This window comes from Protopterus annectens, chromosome 7.part0, assembly GCF_019279795.1.
Source record: "Protopterus annectens isolate FY-2018-M chromosome 7.part0, PAN1.0, whole genome shotgun sequence".
Taxonomy (NCBI): domain Eukaryota; kingdom Metazoa; phylum Chordata; order Ceratodontiformes; family Protopteridae; genus Protopterus; species Protopterus annectens.
Window position 1 is genome coordinate 750,541,607 of NC_056739.1, and position 24,045 is coordinate 750,565,651.

Genomic DNA, 24,045 nt, shown 5'->3' on the forward strand with positions numbered 1-24,045 from the left:
TGTTCTCCCCCTCACTGAAAGCAATCTCTCCAAGGTGGAAGCCAGAGCTATCCAATGCCAAGGCTTTGAGGAGCAGAGATGGCTTCGACAACTTTGGAGTCGACTCCAACACCTCAGATCTGATAGGTGCCAGTAAGACACCCATCTAACTCTGCTCCAAGAGGATCTTACCTTTCCACATCTTCCTCCATCAAACGTCTGGAAGAATGAGTGGAAATAATAAAGGGGGGCCTGGGTCAGGGATGGTCCAAAAAAGGTGAGGGCACCCTTGAAGGCAACGAATCCACAAATGGTGAGCATCTTGTCCTCGGTAGACAAATAAGAGTTGAGACGGTAGGGATGGAGATAGTTGGATCCGATAACTTTTTCATCAGATCTGAGCAAGTTGGGTGCATCGATTTTTTTTCTTTTTCTTCGGATCTGAGGGTGAGGTTGGATCCGACTTGGAGCTCTTCCTAGACTGCTCTGAGACCTGTGTGGATGATGTGGATGGTCTCAGAGAAGACGACTTCAAGTCTTTACTTTTGGGGGATTGAGCCCCAGATCCTGCCTCTCCGAAAGCAGAAGGGAGCAAACCTTTCAATATAAGTTTGTTCTTCCTCTCAACAGAAGCCCTGGGTTAAAGCCATGACAGACAGAATGATCTATGATCTTCCTGCAAATGTAACTGCCCAAGGCAGTAAACACACAAAGTGTAGGCATTGGACATTGGAAGCTTATGCCCACACTTAATGCACTTTTTAAATCCAGTGAAGCCTTTTTCTGACATGATGCTATCAACTGCAAATAAACAAAGTTAAGTAAGAACAGAGCTTTTTTTTTAAGAAAGGCAGACAGAAAGAAAAACTACCAACAATGGTAATAAAAGGGACTACATTAAAGTACAGAAAGGTAAAAACTTACTAATGATAGTAAAGAAGTACAATACTGTACGAAAAATGAGGAAAAAATACCAGCTATGGTTATAGAAGATTTACTCTTTTTGTAAAAGGGTAAGGGAAAAATTAGAAAGTATCAGAAATATCTGGAAATATCATAAGAAACAAAGGTAATAATAATAATGATTATTTATCTAAAGCTTGACAGTGAGGTCAACCACATCTTTCATGTAAAGTGACAAACGAGACCCGACGTAACTTAGGGTTGATCTATTATGAGTAAGGGAGAAGCTCGAGAGTTTTTTGGTTGTCACGAGCTTTAGGAACGGACGAGGTGGATCTGAGGATCGGATGTGAACTTATCTGTTGAGGATAGGATCAAAATTGACAATATCAAATACACATATTTAAAGCAATTATATTCCCCATTTTCGCAGACATATCATATATATGTATATATATATATGTATATATATATATATATATATATATATATATATATATATATATATATATATATAGACACACACAGATATAGTAGATAAATATAGGTGCAGTTGTTGTTGTTGTCTTTCGGCTTTTCCCAGTTAGGGGTCGCCACAGAGGAACTCCGGTCCGCTAATGCTTGGCAGTAGATTTTCACGAACGCCGAGGTACCAGCTCGACATCTAACCTTCAACGAAGGCACGCCCATTTACGCATGTCTTTCGAACTCCCACCCAACCGTGGGGAGGGCATGCAGACTCCACACAGAAGGCACTCCCCGCACTACAGCCGAGAATCGAACAGGAGAACCTCTTGCTGTGAGGCAACAACGCTACCGCTGCACCACCGCTGAAGTACCATATACACTTTAAAATGTATGCTTCATTGATACAGTTTACTACAGACAGTTTTGACTGCAGAAGATTTCTAATGCAAGAACAGCAAATATTCCTTCAGTGTGTGGGATGTGCTTGATGTTATGGTAAATGGGTTTTGTAATGCTAAAACCTTTGGCTATAACTAAAGGTTTTGGCATTAGGAATGAGACTATGTACAAGTATTTCTGGGTTAGGGTCAGACTAAGGGCTAGATAAACTGATAGTTTTAGCATTTTGCTTCTGTAATGGTGTACTTGAAGTCCACATTTGAATGTATCGTTTAGTGGTTCTATTAGAGAATGTGTTTTTAGTAAGGTAGGGTTGGGGCTGGGGTAGGGGCAAGGGTAGAGTTAGCACACATGCAAGTCATGAGATACACTTTCATTCAAAAGAGTTGCAAATGGCTGCATATGTTTTACATTTTCCTTGTATAACTTGCTTCTGTTTGGCTTTTCAGATAGCTCATATACTGCTCCAGATGGCCCAGTCCCTCACCAAATCAAGCAAGCTACAAATATAGGCGTTCAGAAGCACAAAACTCCAAGTATCGCTTCTGTATTGCTGGCATCGTTTAAGCTTGTTAGACATTCACCCATGTGTGTATTCGTTCATCACATTCCTTTTACCTCAATGCTCTGCTCTTGAGATGTAAGCGTGTTTATAATGCGAATAACCCTGGTTTTTGAAGATAATACTCCCACTTCATATTTGCTGTCTTTCCACCATGATTGCCCAAAATCATTTGCCCAGTCTGTATGAGGATTGGCAGGGTGGATGTGGAAGAATCGACCATTTGGTGTGCAATATTTTTTACACTCCGCCCTTGCATCTATGTGAGTTTGAATCTAAAAGTAAATTAGAAAGCAATATTTAGCAACAATTTATTTGCAAGAATGTTCACATTTTTTTCATCAACTGGCCTTGCATACAGCTAATTATATGCCATTCACTAAATACAGTGCTAATTAGATATGACTTACATAATGAAAATTACATGCCACCACATCTATCGTGTTGTTATCTGTTGACTTTGTAGTTGGGCTAAAAAAAACTTTTTCAACCATGACCTGGGCATGCCTAAAAAGGGCCCTCAGACCAGAGTACTTACCAAATTAACAAATGTATAAATAAATAAATAGAGAGAAAAAATGCATCAGATATTGTCAATCTTCATTCTTGACTGACTGATGGGTTCAGTTCCGAGCCTCTTGGAACCGACTTGGTCATCATACATAGCTTGTGCCAATCAAAAACCCTCGAGCTAAGGCTCTACCCACAATGACTCTCTTCCCATTACCTCAGACCTTGCTTGCCACGTAGAAAAGTGAACGTGTCAGATGATGCTCTCAGCGAAGTGCCTTAATATTTCTATTTTTTCATTGACGTTTCTAAAAACTTTGCTTAAAACTCTTACTGGTTAGTTTTGATGACTTTGAATGAGTGACTGTATTTCCAATTATTTCTACCCTCCCGTTTTACCTTATGGTAACTTTCATTACCATCGCTGCGAACAGGCCTTCTCCCTCTCTTTTTTACCATTGGTAGCCTCACATACCATTGTTGGTATTCTCTTTCCCCTTCCTCCTTTAACCGTTTAGGTATTATCTTTATACCATTGTTGGTATATCTATATAACAAAAAAAAAAAAAAAAAAACACACACACAATTCCTTTCTTTTCCTTCTTCCTTTTGTGTGTGTGTGTGTGTGTGTGTGTGTGTGTGTGTGTGTGTGTGTGTGTGTGTGTGTGTGTCTGTATCTGTGACAACTATTTTTTGGATATGGTAGAGAAACAAAAGGAGACATCCGGATTCAAGCAGTGTCAGGACTGTGAAAGAAAGATGCCCAATTCTGATGAGCATCTTTCTTGCGTGTACTGTTTGGGAGATCCTCACTTGGACATAACTTGTATGATTTGTCTGGGCTTTAGTACCATATTTTACCAGAGAGGCTCAATAAACTTATAGCAAAAGGCTTATTGAAATGTCCCTTTACTGAAGCCCTATCTAAGGCAGAGACTTCAAAATCTCCTAAACCAGATATAAAGAAAAGAAGCCACTCCCCTACGGCACATGAAGCAAAAACTCAAAATACGCAGGTTCCGACGTTTTTTGTTTTTTTTTAACTGAAAGAAAAAAGTACCGAAAGTGGGAATATCATTACCTTCAGCTCCAAAAACCACCACTACCACTTTGATGCCGCCAGTCATTGAACTGACTAAGATTCAAACCTCTTCAGCACCGACGGTTACTTCGGCATCGGTGACTTCTTCAGCACCGACAACAGTTTCTGTTCAACCAATACTTTCCTCTCATTCTGTTCCACACTCCCCTTCAATTCAACAGCCTATGGTGCTGAAAGTCAATCTGACATTTATTCCCAGCACTTGATATTCCCCTTCAGTAGACCCTTTTTTGGGTCAACAACCAAGCCCATTTCTGGATAGTCCTGAGTCCCCTTTGGGAATGTCTATCCATTCTTCCAGCAGTCTCTCAGAATTGGATGTAGTCAGATTAGTGGATCATCTCTTGGCAGCCACAAGCCTCCCTGCATTGTCACAAACCTCCCTACCACCCAGAGTCGAGGCCTATTCTCCAAAGACTCCACCATTTTTTCCTCCTTTCACCTCATTTCAGGGTTTGGAGCCCCCCACTTTGACGTTCCTGGTGCCAGCTACTTCAGTGCTGATGGTGGACCTCACCTCAGTGCTGGAGTCAATTCTGTGGTTTTCAGCTCCTTCGGATGGGTTGCATACCTGGGACTGTGCTTTGGCTGCCACTTCTGAGATCCCTGGACTGGTTCTGTTTGTTTCCATGGTGCCATCTAAGGCTCTCAGTGATTGCAGTTTCAAGCCCTCTCTCAGCTCTTACTCTGGGTGCCAGCTCGCTGGAGTGGGGTGTGACCCCAGTTACGAGGTTGTCTTTCTCGGTTCCGGGCTCCCATCCTTCTTCAGGTGGGCCTGCCTTCCAGATTATGGAGAGAGCTTTGGAATCAGCAGGCTCTCAACTGGTTCCATCTCTGTCGGAGTGCCATATTTTCATTTCCTCTGGTTTGCAGCTGTCACAATTTGCTAAATCCGGACTGCGGGTACAACAGCTGCAAGACACCCCCAGTTCAGGGTCCCCCCTCTTCAAAGTCCTTCTCAGAACCTCTCCATAAGAACTCACCCTATAAGAGGACATCCAAGAGGAAGCACCTAGATTCTCCAGTCACTGAAGACACAGATTATGATGAAGGGGAAAGGTCCCCATGGTCACCCCCAAAGATGTCTCTTTTGGAGACATCCTGGAAATATTAAAACAGATGGGTGACTGGAAGCCCTCAAGCTCATCCTCTGAGGAATCTGTGTTTTTTGTAAGCTTTTTGTGCCTGCCCATCTACTTCTTGGGTGAGCCTGCCCACTGGCAACCTAGTTAAAGTGATCATTCAGCAAGTGTGGAAGGCTCCTAACTCCATAGAGCCTATTCCCCCTGAGACTGGATAAGATTCTTTCAATCCCAGTAGATCATCCCCATTGGTCTAAGGGTCTAATAGTGGATGCCATGGTGGTGGCAGCAGCCACCAAAAAGGAACTCTCCGAGGAGAGTTCAACTATCCATCCTCCTAACAGTCCCGGATGAAGGACAGATTTGGGAAGCGGGTCTTTGCTTCAATGACCTTCGCTATTCTGTCCTTGAACTTCTTGGTACACTTTACTAGATTTCAAAGGGATCTGATAACTGAGCTTTCAGACACCCTTGCAGAAGCAGTGTCTGACGAGGTTTGGGATAAGGTTGCCTCTTAGCTTGCCACTCTGGAGTCGATCTCAAATTTGTACATGCAGCTTACTGCTCATACAGCTGAATGGACATCTAGAGCAGCAGGTACAGGCATTGCCATTAGGCATCACACCTGCTTGCTCTTATGTGATTTTGCAAAGCCCTTTATGTCTTCCTTTACCAGCGCTCCTCTTGATGGTACTTCCTTGTCTGGCCAGAAAGTTAGAGCATGCTAGCCAGGTGTGAAAAGGATGGAAAGACCCTTTCTGGTGTGAGTGTTTGTTTTTCCACTCCACAACAACCTTACTCCGGGAATCAGAGGAGTAGAAAAATGTGGTTCAAGAAGACCCAAGGGCCTTTGTGGGACACACGTGGTGAGTACTCTCCCCCCAGGGCAGGGGGGAACTCTTCTGGAAGATGTCAACCCCCCCATGGCAGAGGGGGTCTGCGTAACCAGGGTTCCAGAGATTCCTTTTCTTGAAAAACCTATCAGCGCTCCTGAACGGAGGCCTGATTACTTTCCTCTGGAAGCAGTCAGGGGAAGAATTTTCTGCACCATTCAGCCTGGCTTACAATAACCTCAGATACCTGGGTGTAGAAAATAATTACCAGAGGTTACCACATTCCCTTCAATCTTTTGCCAAAATCCCAAAAGTGAATCCCCGATGTTCTGCCTAGTCAGAGGGATATAGCAGTAGTAGACATTCAAATGCTGCTTCAAAAAAGAGTCATCCAAGTAGTTCCACCAAACCAAATAGGATCCGGATTCTACTCAAGATTCTTTTTAGTATCAAAAAAGGCAGGGGACTGGAGACCAATCTTGGATCTCAGCCTATTGAACAAATTTGTACAACAGACAAAATTCCAGATGGTTACGATTCAGTTTATCCTTCCCTTTCTAGAGAAGGACGATCAGATGTGCTCTATAGATCTTCTGGATGAGTAGCACCACATACAGATGGACAAGCACTCCAGTAGATATCTCCGCTTCCGGCTAGGAGCCAGTCATTACCAATTCTGAGCGCTGCCCTTCGGTCTCACCACAGGCCCCAGGGTGTTCACCAAATGCATGACAGTCGTAGCAGCTCATTTGCGAATACAGGGATTCTGGGTGTTTCCATATCTAGATAACTGGCTCTTCATCTCCCCCCCTCCAGGCATCTACTGCTTTATGCCACAGACTTAATTCTACATCTTGCTGAAACACTAGGCATTTCAGTCAACAAATAAAAGCCCCAACTGACTCCCACGCAGGATCTGGAGTTCATCGGAGCAAGATTAAATACTGTATTGTGTGTGGCCTCCCTTCCTCTTCACATGTTGGTAAAGCTAAGACTGCAAGTTCAAGTGATCATTTCCCAAAACAAAGTTCCCACTCATCTGGTACTACAAGCTCTGGGAACCATAGCAGCAATGATAATGTTAGTTCTCCTAGTGAGGTATCACATTAGGCTGCTTCAGTGGCTCTTGGCATCACAATGGTCACTTCTAATGCACCTCATGTCCCATCCAGTCTTGATAAATTGCTGCAAAAAGGATTTCTCTTGGTGGATGAAGCCAGAAGAGAATCTATGGGACTTCACCTTTTCCCCTTCTCAGCCCAAGGCCATAGTGACCCCATGGTCACAGCTCCCAGAAAGTGTGGGGGCATTTTCTGGGAAAGATTGCTCAAGGCACTTGGACCCTGCATGAGGCCAATTTGCACATCAATGCCCTAGAAATGAGGGCAGTGCTTTTAACGTTGCAAGCATTCCAGGCTGTCCTTCCTTTGGGGACAATTGCAATCCAATCAGATAACATGTCCATAGTCTGGTATATCAACAAGCAGGGGGGAACCAGGTCCTACCCTCTACGTTGGGAAGCCCTAAGGATTTGGCAATGGCCAATCACTTCCAACCACTTTCTGACAGCAATGCATATCCCTGGGAACTTCAACATGATTGCGGAAAAACTGAGCAGATGTATCCTCCTGCCTCACGAGTGGTCTCTCAACCCCAACATGGCAACAAAGATCTTTCATCAATGGGGTCAGCCTTGCTATGACCTCTTTGCTTCTCCCATAAACCACAAATGCAGCAGCTACGTTGCCCAAATCCCCCCTCCCATGGAGTCCCAGAGAGATGCACTTCTTCTCGACTGGCCCCAGAGACTCCTCTATGCCTTTCCCCCAGTTCCACTCATCCCCATTTTCTGAGGCACGCCCAATGGTTGAGAAGCAAAGTGATTCTCATTGCACCTTACTGGCCCCGTCAAGTCTGGTTCCCCTTTCTTTGGTCTCATCTGGTTCACCGCCTGTGGACTCTGGACCCAGCTCCGGACCTACTGTCTCATCCTCAGGGCCTGGTGAATCCCAATCTTCAAAATCTTAAGCTGATGGCTTAGTTTATCCAATTCCAATAATTGCCAGGCAGAACAACTTGTTTGCTTCAGTGCAGAAGATACTTCTGGCTTCCCATGAACCATCCAACCATCCACCAGGAAACTTTATCTACGCAAGTGGAAAAGATTTTCAATTTGGGCATGTACAAATGGCACTGACCCTTTCTCAGCATCAGTTGATAAGGTCCTGGAATATTTATCCACCTTATTTGAAATGGGGGGGGCCTCTACATCTACAATTAAGGTTCATTTGGCTGCCATTTCAAATTTTCATAATGGTTTTGATGACCATTCCTTGATGTCTCATCGTTTATGCATTTTTTTTCTTAAAAGTGCTCTGCATTTAAAATCCCCTTTTAAAGACCCTGCAGCACCATGGGATTTGACCTTAGTCTTACAATGTCTAGTTCGACAGCCCTTTGAGCCAGCAGCCACTTGTGACCTCAAGCTTTTATCTTGGAAGACCCTCTTCTTAGTAGCTATCACGAACTTCAGAGTTGCAGGCTTTATGTGTGAATCATCCATATATCATTTTCCACAAAGAAAGAGTATCACTCAGAACCAATCCCACCTTCCTTCCCAGAGTGGTATCAGAGTCCAATATTAACCAGCCCATAGAATTACCAGTCTTCTTCACAAATTTTACAAACAAAGGAGAGTACTGCTTGCTTTTGTTGGATGTCCGCAGGCAATTACGTTTTTACTTGGACAGAACAAAATCCTCTAGAAAATCAGACCAACTATTTCTATCATTTTCAGGACCCAGACTGGGGAAACCTGTATCAAAGGTCACCTTGTCAAAATGGCTAACAGACTGCATTACCTTTATATACAACCAAAATATACTCAAACTGTCAATTACAATTAGAGCTCATTCTACAAGATCTGTTTCCACTTCAGCAGTCTTCCATTCCAGGGCTTCTATGGAAGACATATGTGCAGGTGCAACTTGGGCTAGCTCACATACCTTTATCACTCATTATAAATTAGACATGGTCTCCAGGGGAAGAGCATCCTTTGGCTCTATGGTGCTCAGGAATATCCTTCCTTAGGGCCGCCCATCAGTCAAGAATGAATGAAGCTTAACAACATCAGATAAAGAAGTTATGTTCTTACCATAACATTCCATCTGTGTTGTTGATCGTCATTCATTCTGGACATTCCACCCTCAGGCCCCCTCCTAAAGGCTCTTGGAGGTTCAGATCTAGTCCTGGGATATTATATGGTTACACCTTAGATAGGGCTTCTGTATTTTCTTAATTACTAGGTAAACTCAATCTGAGGTAATGGGAAGAGAGGCACTGTGGGTAGAGCCTTAGCTCGAGAGTGTTTGGCTGGAGTGAGCTATGTATAATGGCCGAGTCAGTACCGACCCCATTAGTCAAGAAAGAATGAAGATCGACAACACAGATGGAATGTTATGGTAAGAACATAACTTTTGTTTTTAAAAAGGTTTCACAGGCCTTCCGGGAGACTGATGGTAAGAAGTTGGTGTCTTAATGAAGATTAGAAATTACAGTAAAGCGAGCCTTGATTCAAGTATAACATAGCTCAGAGCCAAAATATCTGGACTCAATAATGGCTGAGAACAGAAAAGAACACTGAAAGATCTATACTCCAGACAATGGCCCAAATGGAAAAATAAGTCCATTTAGTCTTATGTCTTCCTTGTGTCCACTCTCTGTACAGATTCAAGGATTTGTTACATGTATGGTGGATCATTGGGCATCATCCAAAGTGAGAAAATCATGCAGTTAGGCATAAAGATTGTGCTTACAGGTGAAACTTGGTGGAAAGTTAGGACAGAAATGTCCAGGTTAGCCTCAGGCACAGAAGCATGTCCAGGACAGGAGGCCAAATCAGGGGAAACCAGTAATCTGATGTTGTCAATCTTCACTGAACCAAAAAGGCAGACAAGGAAAAATGGGAACCTTTAAATATGGGACTTGTTCACAGTGTTCACATATACACAACAATTCCTTCACTGAGATACAAAGTAGAAATAGGAAAATTATGAGTACATGTTTTTCTAATTGCAATACATGAGGTGTAGTTTATCTTGCCACCTGCCAGATTTGCAACTCATTTTATGTAGGGAAGATGGAAAGAAAATTAAAATTGAGAATTTATCAGCATTTTTATGAAATTAATAAACAAAATTTAAATAATACTTTATTCTGTCAAAAATTATTATGTGAACAGGCCTCCTTTACATTTTTTGTATTGGAGGTTGTACTCAAGGAGATTAGTGGGGGAATGTGGGAGGCCAAACTTGAATACCATGAGTTATTTTGGCAGATTATTTTGGAAGCCACTAAAAGTCCAGGCTTGAATGATATGCTTTCCATTCTTCCAGTTCTCAAGTTAAGAGCTGCTAAATTGTAATGTTTTAAAAGAGCCACTAGATGGCAGGCTTGTATTTTCAAATGTGTGTAGTAAATGTCAACACTATTGAGTTTATTTAATATTTTAAACATCTTTTCAACCTTTTTATACAAGGAAAAGTTCATTATTAATTGCTTGTGATGTATTGTTATGAAATATCATATAGTGTTTACCAATCCAATATTCATCCAGACATTTATTTTACTTTTTAAGGCTTAAAGGTCTTTCCATGGTTACATAGGTATAAGGAAAGATCTCCATTTGAATTTTCATGGTATTACAAAGCGTGAATTTCATTGGACAAAGGTCTTACAAATGATTGGTTTTGGTTTTAACAGGCACACATATAAATATTTAGTCTAATCACCAGGGGGTATTTGCATCTGATGAAGGTGTGCGAAAACATATTATCAAGTGTCTGCGTTAATGTGTTTGTGCTTCAGCACGCTTTTTTTCGTTTGAATTGTGGTAATAAAACTCTATTGCTTTTATCTCGGACTCGGGCCCTTATTTGGTTCTCCAGCAAACTTTGGGACTTGGTTTAAATCTTCATTTATCCTTGGCCTTTGGGTACTCTGTTCCGATCCTCAGAACTGGCACGTCCTTTACAACGCTCATGCCAGCCAAAAATTCTCGAACTGAGACTCTACCCAGAATAACCCTCAACATATTACCTCAGATCTCGTTTGCTGCTCTTGTTGCAAGATACGTCAGCCATTTTTTCTCGCCGCAAAGTAAAATTGAATGGGTTATTAATAGCTAATTTTATCCTTCTTATATATCTATATATATATATATATATATATATATATATATATATATATATATATATACACACACACACACACACACACACACACACACACACACACACACATATATTTTTGCATTTTCTTTGCCTCTACCCAGCTTTCTGATCGAGTGAGTATTTTTTCTTCCATACCTTACAGTATTCTGTCTGTGCCATCATTGGTAGTACACCTCCCTCTATTTTCCTTCTCTACCTCTTTTGGTAGCTCCCTCTTACCATAGTTGGTAATTTATTTCCCTTTTACCAATCTTTTGGTAACTCTATCTACCACTGTTGGTAGTTTTTCCTTCTGTCTCTTTTGTATGTGTCTGAGAGTGTTTTCTCCTGTTAACCTCTATTTTCTATTTGCATTTGTCAACATGGCTGAAAAATCAAAAGGCACTACAGATTTTAAACAGTGCCAGGATTGTGAACGGAAAATGCCCAACTCTGATGGCACTCTTCCTGAGTATATTGTTTGGGTCCAGCTCATCAGGACAAGGAATGTACTGTCTGCCAAGCCTTCAGTAACCGGGCCTTGATTGAATGAAGGAATAAATTAATATTAAAAGGGCTAATCAAGTCATCCTTCGAAGAAGCCTTATCTAAGGTCGATACGTTGCTTTCTAAAATGGACTTTGGTACTAAGAAAAGTCACTGGGTGTCGACTTCTCCTTCGGCTAAAAAGCATAAGCCTTCCATTCCCACCACTTCTATGGAACCGAAGGCTAATGATCCAAGACTTTCAGAACAGACAACCCCCTCGGCACAGTCAATTACAGCATCACAAACCTCAGTGCCGGTCTTGTTGGTACCAACTTCTTCAGTTTCCCAGTCAGTGGCGACCTCTCCTGCTGCACCACAGCAGACATTGGAACCCCCATTAGTGCCAAGATCAGGATTAATATTTACACACATGACAAGGTATTCAACCTCTATTGACCTCTTTGTTGGACAGCTTCCCAATCCTTTCCTAGAAAGGCCAAAATACCCTTCTGAGTTATCTGTCTGTTCTTCCAGGAGTCTCACCGAAGTAGATGTTGTGAGGTTGATGAATCAGCTCTTAGCAGCCAGGACGTCTTTCTGTCTCCTCCCAGAATGCTCTCCCCTCTGAGTTTGGGGCATTTTTACCCAGGACTCCACCAAATCTTCCTCCTCTAACCTCCTCAGATGGCTTAGAGCTTCCCACTCCAATCCCTCCGGTTCCAGCTACTCTGGAGCTGGCAGCCTTCCCTCCCTTCAGTTCCAGGATCTGCCCTGACTTCTTCAGTTCCTTCAGAACCAATGGATTCCCAGGGCAGTGGCTCCACTGTTGGGTCCAAGAGTTGCAGACTGGCTCCAGCTTTTTATTCAGATTTGTCTTTAACTCTGGGAACTTCAGCAGCTGTGGGCTCTTCCTTGGCTTCTGCTTCGGAGGTGGGTCTCTTGGAGCAGGGTGTGACCTCGGTTCCAATGTTGTCTTTCTCAGTTCCAGGCTCCCATTCCTCTTTGAGGGGGCCTGCCTTCCAGGTAATAGAGAGGGCACTGGCCTCTGCAGACTCTCAACTGGCCCTTTGTGTGTCGGAGTTTTACTCCCAGACTCCTTCTTGCCCAGAAATGCCACCAACCTCCACACCGGGATACAGGGCACCAAGGCTGCAAGATCTCCCTGCAAAGGGTCCTTCTTCTTCTTCTGAGTCCATCTCAGAAATTCCCACTGAGGAGCCACCCCCCCAAGAAAAAGAAGTGTAAGAGGAAACACTTAGATTCCCCTGAGGAACTGATCACGGAAGACACAGACTTCAATGATGGGGAGGGTTCCCCTGGCAACACCCAGAAGACATCTCCTTCAGCGACATCCTACAGATTCTCAGCGACATCCTAGAGATCCTCAAACAGAGGGGTATCTAAAAACCCAAAGACCCTAATGCTGAGGAGTCAGTGTACTTGCAAGCCTTTGGAGTTCACCCATCTACTTCTTGGGTGACTCCTCCCACTGATGATCTTATTAAATTGATTGTACGGTGGGCTTGGAAGGCTCCTGATTCTGTAGAACCAATTCCATGGAGACCTGACAAAATACTATCTTCTCCAGAGGACCACCAGCACTGGGCAAAAAGGTTAGCAGTAGATGCCATGGTGGTGGCAGCAGCTACCAGAAAGGAACTAGTTGGGGAGAGTTTCTCTGTTCACCCCCTCAACTGAGAGTCCAGGGCGATGGACACATTTGGAAAGTGGGTATACACTTCATCAACCTTCACGTTTAGTTCTTTGAATTTTATGGCACATTTCACTAGGCTCTAGAGGAACCTGATCAAACAGCTATCAGATACCCAAGCAGGAGCTGTGTCTGAGGAGGTCCAGGACAAAGTGGCCTCCCAGCTAGCTACCCTCATCTATGAGGCTCATTGCACATGCAGCCAAATGAGCAACCAGGTCAGCTGGTTCAAGCATTGTCTTAAGATGACATCCCTGGATGCACTTGTGCAAGTTTGCGGAGCCATTCAAGTCTTACTTCGTCAATGCTCCTTTTGACGGATCTTCTTTATTTGGCCCCAAAGTCAAAGAAACTCTAGCCAGGTATGAGAAGGACAGAAAGGCCCCGTCTGCAGTGGGTACATGTTCTTCCGCTCCCCAACATTCCTACTCTAGGAATCAGATGACTGGCAAGATGTGGTTCAGAAAAACTCAAAGGCCTTTTCAGGACAGAAGTGGTGGAGGCTCCTATTGGGGCAGAGGGGGGAGCTCTAATGGAAGACACTGATCCTGAGGTAGAGGAGGCCCACAAAATTAGGAGTCCAGAGATTCTTTCACTGAGCAACCCTATCAGTGCTCCTGAAAGGGGGCCCAATTGCTTACCTCTGAAAGCAGTCAGGGGAAGATTTTCACTGCACTCAACAGCCTGGTGATAATAACTTTACATGCTTGGGTGCAGAGGATCATTGCCAGAGGTCATCATATCACCTTCACTCTTTTTCCGAGATCAAAACAAAGAACATTTTCAGCTCAATATCTGAGTGGCTTGGCTGGCTACAATCAACTGTATTAGAAGCTGAAGTTAAGTACAAACGTGGAGTTTTAAAGATAGTACTGTATTTTATTTTTCTGTCTATTTAATTGTTTAACTTAATTTTGCCTGACTGAAATATTTTTTTGCCTGACTGAATTATTTTATAAATTTTCTGGCATTGCTTTCTGTTCTCATTTGTCCTGAAACTGTTTTTTCTGTCTATTTAATTGTTTCACTGAATATTGTGGTCTGTCTGCCCCCCTGCAGTTAGAGGAGGTTATTGCTGTTCTCACTTGTTATTCAATATTTAACTCTTAGCCTAGAGGGTTTCTCTCGGCTTTAAGTGTTAGCCACATAGCTGGGAAGTTATTTTCAGCTCAATATCTGAGTGGTTTGGCTGGCTACAATCAACTGTATTAGAAGCTGAAGTTAAGTACAAACGTGCATTTTTAAAGATAGTACTGTACTTTATTGTTCTATTTAATTGTTTAACTTAATTTTGCCTGACTGAAATATTTATTTGCCTGACTGAATTATTTTAGATATTTTCTGGCATTGCTTTCAGTTCTCATCTGTCCTGAAACTGTTTTTTCTGTCTATTTAATTGTTTCACTGAATACTGCGGTCTGTCTGTCCCTCTGCAGTTAGAGGGGGTTATTGCTGTTCTCAACTCTTTGTTATTCGATATTTAACTGTTAGCCTAGAGGGTTATCTCTGCTTTAAGTGTTAGCCACATAGCTGGGAATTTGTCTTCTGCTCAATATCTGAGTGGTTTGGCTGGCTACAATCAACTGTATTAGAAGTTGAAGTTAATTACAAACTTGCAGTTTTAAAGATAGTACTGTATTTTATTTTTCTATTTAATTGTTTAACTTAGTTTTGCCTGGCTGATATATTTTTTTGCCTGACTGAACTATTTTAAATATTTTCTGGCATTGCTTTCTGTTCTCATCTGTCCCGAAAAAAGAAGTTATGTACCTACCATAACGTTCCATGTTAGTTGTCTTCATCTCGCCTTCCTTGTTGCTGGTTGGGTTCGGAGCCGATCCTCGGCTCTGACTCAGCCATCTTCTATAGCTCGAGAGCTGTTTACTGGCTCGAGGCTACCCCTTATCCCAAGATGCCTAGCGCCAGCAACCCAGATCTCATTTGGAATAGTTAACACCAGACATAGCTATAGAAAGAACCCCTCCAAACAAAGGGTTAAGCACACCTGCCCTACTGTCTAAGTCAGTAGAGGAAACAAACCAGAGAACACTCAGCCAGTGAAACCTGAACTCCTCTCAGTCCAAAAGGACAGGGGCATGGAGGGGGAGACGCAAGAAGGAAGGCGAGATGAAGACAGCTAACATGGAACGTTATGGTAGGTACATAACTTCTTTATGTTAAGTTGTCAATCTTGTCTTCATTCTTGCTGGTTGGGACAGCATCCCTAGCACCTACAATCCTGGGTGGTTCATTGGAACAGACTTCTCAGAACAGTGGAACCAAAGTTAGCTCTACTCCTGGAGACCAAATCCAACTTGTAATGAGAAATAAAAGTATGGGGATTTGGCCACATAGCAGCAGCACAGATAGAGTCCATGGGCAACCTAGACTGGAAGGCTACAGAGGTGGCTAAGGCCCTGGTAGAATGACCTTTCGGTTTGACTGGCAAATCGTTGTTCCTTAGTTGATAGATAAAGGTAATGATGTGAAACAACCACCTGGATAAGGTCACTTTGGAAACTGGGAGACCTTGTTTGCCCCGAGCATATGAAAGGAAGAGTTGGTCTGACTTCCTAATTTCCTTCGTCCTATGCAGGTAGAAACGCAATTGTCTATGGACATCCAGTTGATGTGACTTGTATTCTGCCTTGTTGGTATGGTTAGGAAAAAACACAGGTAGGTCTATAGACTAGTTCAAATAATTTTCTGAGCAGACTTTTGGAAGAAAAGAGGGATTAGTCCTCAGAGCAACCCTGTCCTTATGGAATACTAAGTATGGAGGACGGATGCACAGAGCCTGAAGTTCAGAGACACGTCTGGCTGAAGTACTAGCTACCAGATAGAGAGTTTTCCAAGATAGAAACTTCATGGAGCAGGACGATGCTGGTCCAAAAGGGGGCATAATCAAAGAGGTTAGTACCAAATTAAGGTACCAAGGAGGAGGGGGATCTCTCACTGGGGATCTAAGAAGAGTCACCCCTCTTAAAAAGGCTTTGCATAGCTTATGAGACATAATGTTTGCATTGGAACAACCAACATGAAAATTTGAAATGGCCGCTAATTGAAACCTGATTGTAGCAGAGGCGGACCCTGAATGAAAGAGTTCTGATAGGAACTCCAAGATTTCGTGGATAGGGGCTGTGAAGGGGTCTATGTCCCTAGCCTCTGTCCAACAAGAAAAACGTTTCCATTTGCTGGCATAGGTCCTTCTAGTGGCAGACTTATGGGAGGAGACAATAATATCATGAACGGCCGGGGAAATGCTGGGAAGCCTGGCTAAGGCTGGAAGTGGAGCAACCAAGCTGTGAGCTGGAATGTTTGAAGTGAATGATGAAGCCCGCCTGATTGATGAATCAGCAGGTCTGGAATGGGGTCCAGAGTCCAAGGCTGCTCGAGAAGGTAGCGGTGCAGGAATGGGAACCATATCTGTCGAGGCCAGTATGGGACAATGAGGATCATTCTGCAACCCAACAACATTGCTTTCTGTATGAGTTTTGGTATCAGGGGAAACAGAGAGAATGCATAAAGAAGTCCCTGAGGCCAATCGTGGACCAGAGCGTCCATGGAAGAGTGACCAGGAAGTGGAAGAAGGGAGCAGTAGTTGCTGCATTTGCTGTTGAAGGGGGTGGCAAAAAGGTCGCAGCAAGGCTGTCCCCATTTGCTGAAGATCAGATCCACAACCACTTGATTCAGAGACCACTCGTGAGGCATGAGAATAGCTCGGCTGAGCCTGTCCGCTATGATGTTGGACCTCCCAGGGATGTGCATCGCAATCAGAAATCATTGGGAATAAATCGCCCATTGCCAGAGTCTGAGCGCTTCTCGACATAGGGGGTAGGACCTGGTCCTGCCCTGCTTGTTGATGTACCACACCACTGACATGTTTGTCCATTTGAATTGCAATGGTCCCAGAAGGGTGAGAGTCCAGAAGAGCTTGCAATGCTAAGAGCACGGCTCTCATTTCCAAGACATTGATATGCAGATGGTACTCGTGAGGCTGCCAAGTGCCTTGGACTGTCCTGCCCTGATAATGCCCCCCCCACCCTATCAGGGAGGCGTCTGTGGTCACTGTGGCAACTGGAGGGGGCTGAATGAAGGGTCTGCCCTGAGACACTAATGGGGAGACATCCACCAGGAAAGGTGCCTTTTGCATGCTTCTGTAATCATGATCATGTGAGACATGGGGAGCTGCTGGAAGGACCACTGTGTGAATAGAAGCCACTGCAGGATTCTCATGTGAAAGCAGGCCAGGGGTATCAGGAGAACTGCCGCTGCCATAGTACCTAGAGTTTGGAGGATGTACCTGACTTGTACCCTCTTGCATTGCATGAGGACTTGAACTTGCTGGTGAATTGTGGACACCCTGTCCGAAGGTAGCTTTGCGACCATGCTTCTTGTATTTAAGTCTGCTCCTATATGAGTAATAGACTGTCAGGGCAACGAGGCAGATTTTTCAAAATTTATGGTGATGCCTAGTTGGGAGCAAATTGAAATTGTATAGTCCCTGGCTTGAAGGAGCTGATGCCTGGTAGTAGCAGTAAGGAGCCAGTCGTCTAGATATGGAAACACCTGGAATCCCTGATGTCTCAGGTGAGCCATGACCACTGCCATACATTTGGTGAACACCCTGGTGGCTGTGGTGAGACCAAAGAGCAGAGCTCTGAACTGGTAATGACTGGCTTCCAGCCAGAAGCGAAGGAATCTCCTGGAGCGCCTGTCCATTTTGATGTGATAGTACACTTCCTGGAGATCTATACAGCACATCCAATTGGCTTGACCCAAAAAGGGTAGAATGGACTGTAGCGTGACCATCCGAAACTTTGTTCTTTGAACAGACTTGTTCAGTCTGCTGAGATCTAAAATAGGTCTCCAGTCCCCTGTCTTTTTTGGTACCAAAAAGAACCTTGAGTAAGTTCTGGATCCATGCTGGTCTGCTGGGACTTCCTGGATGACTCTTTTTTTCTCGCAGTTTTGCCACTTCTATAACTGCTTGATCCCTCAGATTGGGTGGAACATCTGGGAGGGACTTGCATGCATAAAGGGGGCTGAGTGAATGGAATTCTGTAACCTCCGGATATTATTGAATGTACCCATTTGTCTTGCGTTATGCTTAGCCAGGCTTTTGGGTACGATGAAAGTCTTCCCCCAACTGCCTTCAGAGAAGGACAGTCGGGCAATCCCTCAGGGATGTTGGAAGGGCTTGTCAGAGAAGGATTCTCTACTACCCTGGTTCTGCAGACCCCCTCTGCCACGAGGGTGGCATCTGTTACTATTGTTATTTCCTCCTCTGCCCCTGGAGGAAACATCACTACGCGTGTCAGACAAAGATCCCTGGGATTTTCAAAACCACATCTTTCCACTCTTCTGACCCATAGGGTATGGTCTAGAGGGGGTGGAAAAACGGACTCCTACGGCAGAGAGTCTTGCCTTCCTGCTCACACCTAGTAAGAGTGTCTTTCACCTGTGGTCCAAAAAGAAAGGAACCGTCAAAGTGAATGTTGGTGAATGACGCTCTGAAGGGTTCCGCAAAATTACACAGCCGCATCCATGCATGTCTCCGAAGTGCCACGCCTGTGCCTGCAGCTCTACTCGCCCCATCGGCTGCATAAGAAATGAGCCTCATGGAGGATTTGACTACTGAGTTAAGGGTTGCCAGCTGAGAGAACACTTTAGCCTAAGCCCCTTGAGTTGATGGATCCTGTAGGGTATCTCCAAGCTCTTTCAAGAGATCCCTCTGAAGCCTTGTGAAATGGCATAAGTAATTCAGAGACCTCATGGAAAAGGTCGCTGAAGCAAACATTCACTCCCCGTATCTGTCCATGGTCCTGGACACCTTGTTAGGTTGATGGACAGAGGAAGAAGTTTCTGCCAACTCTTTTTTAGTGGCTGCTGCTACCACCATGGCATCCACAGGAACACCCTTAGTGAGGAACTGCTGGTCAGGGGGAGCAGTAATAAACTTGCCCGATCGCCTCGGGGTTGGTTCCACTGTATCCAGGGCTGACCAAGCCCTTCGAGCCACCACTGACATTAGTGGATCGAAGGGTGGAGAAACCCAGGAAGTGGAGGGTCAGGAACCGAACACATCCGGGAATACAGATTCATCCTCGGTAGGGGCTAGGGTATTCCAGTTCCCCCTCTGCTTAAGGATTTCTAGGATGTCCGCAAAGGAAACATCTTCAGAGGGAGATCTTGGGGACCCTTCCGACTCATCCAAATCCAAATCCGTATCCGAAGTGACAGACTCGGGGGAGTCAATGTGCTTCCTCTTGCACTTGTTCTTCCGGGGGGGCTCCTATGAATGATCCGGGGAGGCCTCAGAAAAAGAGGAAACACCCAATGGGGTGATCTGGAGCATTGGTTCCCCATGCTTGGGGTCTGGAGGAGCGACAGAGGTTGACACAGGCACCACAGGGGAAGGAGCTGGTGGGGCCGAAGGTGGGGCTGGCTCAGAGGCCAACACACTCCTCATGACAGTGAAGGCATACTTGCCACGATGCAAAGAAGGCTCCAGCTCCGAGGAAACCGGAATCCTCCTCCACACCGAGGGAGACGGCTCCAAGGCCAATGTAGGAGCCGAGCTTACCTGCGCCAATGCTCCAAGAGGGAGAACGGGGTTGGACAAGTGTCTGATGCCACTTGCCCCCTCGGAGCCAACGAGGGAGTCTCAGCACCCAGATCCCTCGAGGGAAGGTACCATCGAAGGGATCGGAGCCGACGACAGATCCGAAGGAGAAATCATTATCGGAGCTGACGGTTCCACGACTCGGACCCCAACAAACTCCAGCTCTGATCTCAAAGGAGTTGGATGAGGAATATCAATGGAAACGGATGGAGCCAACACCTGTTGAGGAGGGCTGGACAACATTTTGGCCAGTGCCTGTGACTTCAACAAGCCACTGACCACTCTCTCCATATCATGGTCTGAGAGCCTAGAGGACCGAGAAGAGAGGGAAGATCTATGACTACGGTCACTTTGTAAAAGGGGGGACCGAGGAGCCGAGTGTATGGACTCCAACTAAGGGGACCTCGATCTCTTGTGAGTCCTTGTCGGCTCCAAGGGTACTGGTGGAGCCAACGAGGAGGCAGTCTCCTCGGTTCCAGCCGGAACCGAAGAAGTAGACAAGTCTTGGGCCAAGGACGGCTCCGAGCTGGGAGCCGATGATTTGGCTGGTTTAGGAGACTTCACCAGCTGAGCCTTAGCTGGTGAATCCTGAGGCTTAAGAAGGCCCCTCAATATAAGTTTATTTCTGTGCTCCTGCAGAACTCTTGGGCTGAATGCATGGCATACAGAACAAGAGTCCTGCAGGTGTACTGCGCCTAAGCAGTAGACGCAAGAAGTGTGCCCATCTGTCAGAGACATTTTCTGACAGCATGAGTCACACTTCATGAATCCCGAAACCTTGGGATCTTTTGACATAATGTACAAAAAACACAAAACCACTCTAACCTATAAAATACTGCTAAAGTGACTATCTTTGTAAAAGTCTAAACTAAGAAGACTAGCACTAACACTACACAAACAACAATAAAATACTAACAAGAAATATATCTAGTTTTTTTTTTTTTTTTATAAGTAGGAACCTCTAACTTAAATGGTAACCTACGAATAAGGGGAAGAGGTGGGGAGAACTCTCTAATTTAAACGAGTTCTAAGGGAAATGGAAACTACAACACTCTAAACTAATTAAACTAAAAGTACTATATATCGCTAACAAATAACAGAAGAAAAAGGTAGTATTATCAGAGAAGAAAGCTAATAAAATGAAGTTATACGAGCCTGAGCCAGTATCCAGGAACCTCACAGCTGAAGTGGCAAACGAGATCTGGGTAGCTGGCACTAGGCATCTTGGGATAAAGGGTAGCCTCGAGCCAGTAAACAGCTCTCGAGCTATAGAAGATGGCCGAGTCAGAGCCGAGGATCGGCTCCAAACCCAACCAGCATGAACGAAGGCGAGATTGACAACTTAACATCTGTTTTTTTCTGTCTATTTAGTTGTTTCACTGAATACTGTGCTCTGTCTGTCCTTCTGCAGTTAGAGGGGGTTATTGCTGTTCTTGCCTCTTTGTTATTCAATATTTAACTCTTAGCATAGAAGGTTTCGCTCTGTTTTAAGTGTTAGCGACATAGCTAGGAATTTATTTTCTGCTCAATATCTGAGTGGTTTGGCTGGCTACAATCAACTGTATTAGAAGCTGAAGTTAAGTACAAACCTGCAGTTTTAAAGATAGTACTGTATGTTATGTTTCTGTCTATTTAATTGTTTAACTTAATTTTGCCTGACTGAAATATTTTTTGACTGACTGAATAATTTTATATATTTTCTGGCATTGCTTTCTGTTCTCATCTATCCTGAAACTGCTTTTTCTGTCTATTTAATTGTTTCACTGAATATTGTGGTCCGTATGTCTGTCCCTCTGCAGTTAAGAGGGGGTTATTGCTGTTCTCACCTCTTTGTTGTTCTATATTTAACTCTTAGCCTAGAGGGTTTCTCTCTCCTTTAAGTGTTAGCCACATAGCTGAGAATTTATTTTCTGCTCAATATCTGAGTGCTTTGTCTGGATACAATCAACTGTATAAGAAGCTTAAGTTAAGTATAAACTTGCAGTTTTAAAGATGGTACTGTATTTTATTTTTCTGTCTGTTTAATTGTTTAACTTAATTTTGCCTGACCGAAATATTTTTTTGTCTGACTGAATTATTTTATATATTTTCTAGCATTGCTTTCTGTTCTCATCTATCCTAAAATTATTTTTTCCTCCTCCCTCCCACCCTATTATTGTGGTGTTGTTATAGTTGGTGGCTTTTCAGTTGCCAGCCCCTACAGTAAATTTGATCTGGGACACCCCTCCCAGTGTAGTGTTCACTCTATTTAATACAGAGAGAACATTTGAGAAGGTCAACCCACTTCCTCTCTCCTTGCACTTTACTAAAGAAAAACAATGCACTTTATTCATCTGCTTTTACTGTATTTGTGTTTCTTCATACTTTAATACCTTATTTTGCTTTTACTTTTTCTTAAAAGTACTCAATTGTATTTATTCTGCTGCATTTATTACTGCTTGATAGTAGCCTGATTAAACTGTAACTGTTATTCTAAGCCTGTTGGTTTAAGCCCTTGGGCTTCAGACCATTTGTTTTACATTAAGAAGGTTTGTGGCCTGCACTATTGTGGCAGGACAGGTAGCTTACATCCTTCTATGTTGGGAACTGCTGATTGAAGGCTCATTGTCTGTTATTCTAAAAGTGTATTAGTTCTGGTTTATGCACTTGGGCTTCAGGACAGTTATTTTAAATTAAGAATGTTTGTGGTCTGCAATCTTGTAGGAGGAGAGGCTAGATTCTGTCCTCCTAAGCTGGGAATTTCTGGTTCAAGGCTTATTGTGCCTGCTTATTTGAACTGTTTCTTTCTGAAATTGGTGTGCCTTGTTTGCTGTAGCATATACTATAATCAGGCCTGCTGAATCTAGCTTTGTTTGTATAACATGAGCACTAATCCAGGCAATCATTTTTGTAGAAGGTTCCCCTGCACCCTAGTGACAGGAGTGTGCAGTTAGAACTTCTCTGATTGAAGACTGCTGGAACAGGGCTCAATTTTGAGCTTTTTTACTGGTTAATTGGGTAATTTGTTTAAATCAGTTTGCTCATTTTTTACTGTTATAAAAATGCACTTTATTCATCTGCTTTTACTGTATTTGTGTTTCTTCCTACTTTATTACTTTTGCTGCCTGTTCTTAAAAGTACTTAATTGCATTTATTCTGCTGCATTTATTACTGATTGATTGTTAGTAGCCTGATTAAATTTTAACTGTTATTCTAAGTCTTTGGTTTAAACACTTGGGCTTCAGACCAGTTGTTTTACATTAAGTCTTCACTGTTGTGGCAGAACAGGTAGCTTACATCCTTCTAAGTTGGAAGTTGCTGATTGAAGGCTTAGTGTCTGTTATTCTAAAAGTATATTAGTTCTGGTTTAAGCACTTGGGCTTAGGGCTATGTATTTTACATTAAGAAGGTGTGGTCTGCACTCTTGTGGGAGGAGAGGGTAGATTCTGCCCTTCTGTGCTAGGAGTTTCTGGTTAAAGGCTTATTGCGTCTGCTTATTTGAACTCTTTCTTTCCGAAATTGGTATGCCTTGCTTGCTGTAGCACAAGACTAGATTTGGACCTGCTGAATCTAGCTTTGTATGTATAACTTGAGCACTAACCCATGCCCTCTTTTTCTGGAGAAGGTTCCCCTGCACTCTAGTGGCAGGAGTGTGCAGTTAGAACTTGTCTGATTAAAGACTGCTGGAACAGGGCTCAGTTTTTAGCTTTTTATTGGGTAATTTGTTTAAATCAGTTTGCTCATTTGCTACTGGTATCTTAAAAAACAAAAATACACTTTATGCATCGCTGCTTAGCTAGGGTTAAAATATTCCCGGCGGCATAAAGTCTGATCTTCAAATTTTCCCTTAGAACTAGCCAGTTGTTTGGTTTTAGAACTCAAATCTGTTTCTTTGAGCTCAGCACTTGTTCAGAACTCGTTGTAAGCACTAAATAAGCTACAAATTACTACAGCACTCAACTTTCTTCACTTGTCTAGAGGAAAACAGTTTTTCGTACTTAATAAATACACACCTATCCAGGCATGTCTATGGGTCAGCTCCTGGTGTTTTCTCCTGTCTACCTGATGAATCTGGGCATCTTGGGGCAATGCAGAAATTGCCTCATGTACACAGACAACCATCTCCTCCTACCACCCAACACTACAACCTGCAAGAGATGCACTTATATAGCCAAACTGAAAGCAAAGCTCTC

The 24,045-nt window shown here is 43.6% G+C and overlaps 1 protein-coding gene across 1 annotated transcript in view; it reads right to left on the bottom strand.

Moving 5' to 3' along the window:
• LOC122806671 (cytochrome b5 domain-containing protein 1) overlaps window positions 1-24,045 on the bottom strand; it is a 474,473-nt gene that overhangs the window by 182,194 nt on the left and 268,234 nt on the right. The window contains exon 3 of the mRNA XM_044077282.1: window positions 2,368-2,586. Coding sequence (XP_043933217.1) covers window positions 2,368-2,586 — 219 coding nt within the window. The remainder of the gene's footprint in view (window positions 1-2,367; window positions 2,587-24,045) is intronic.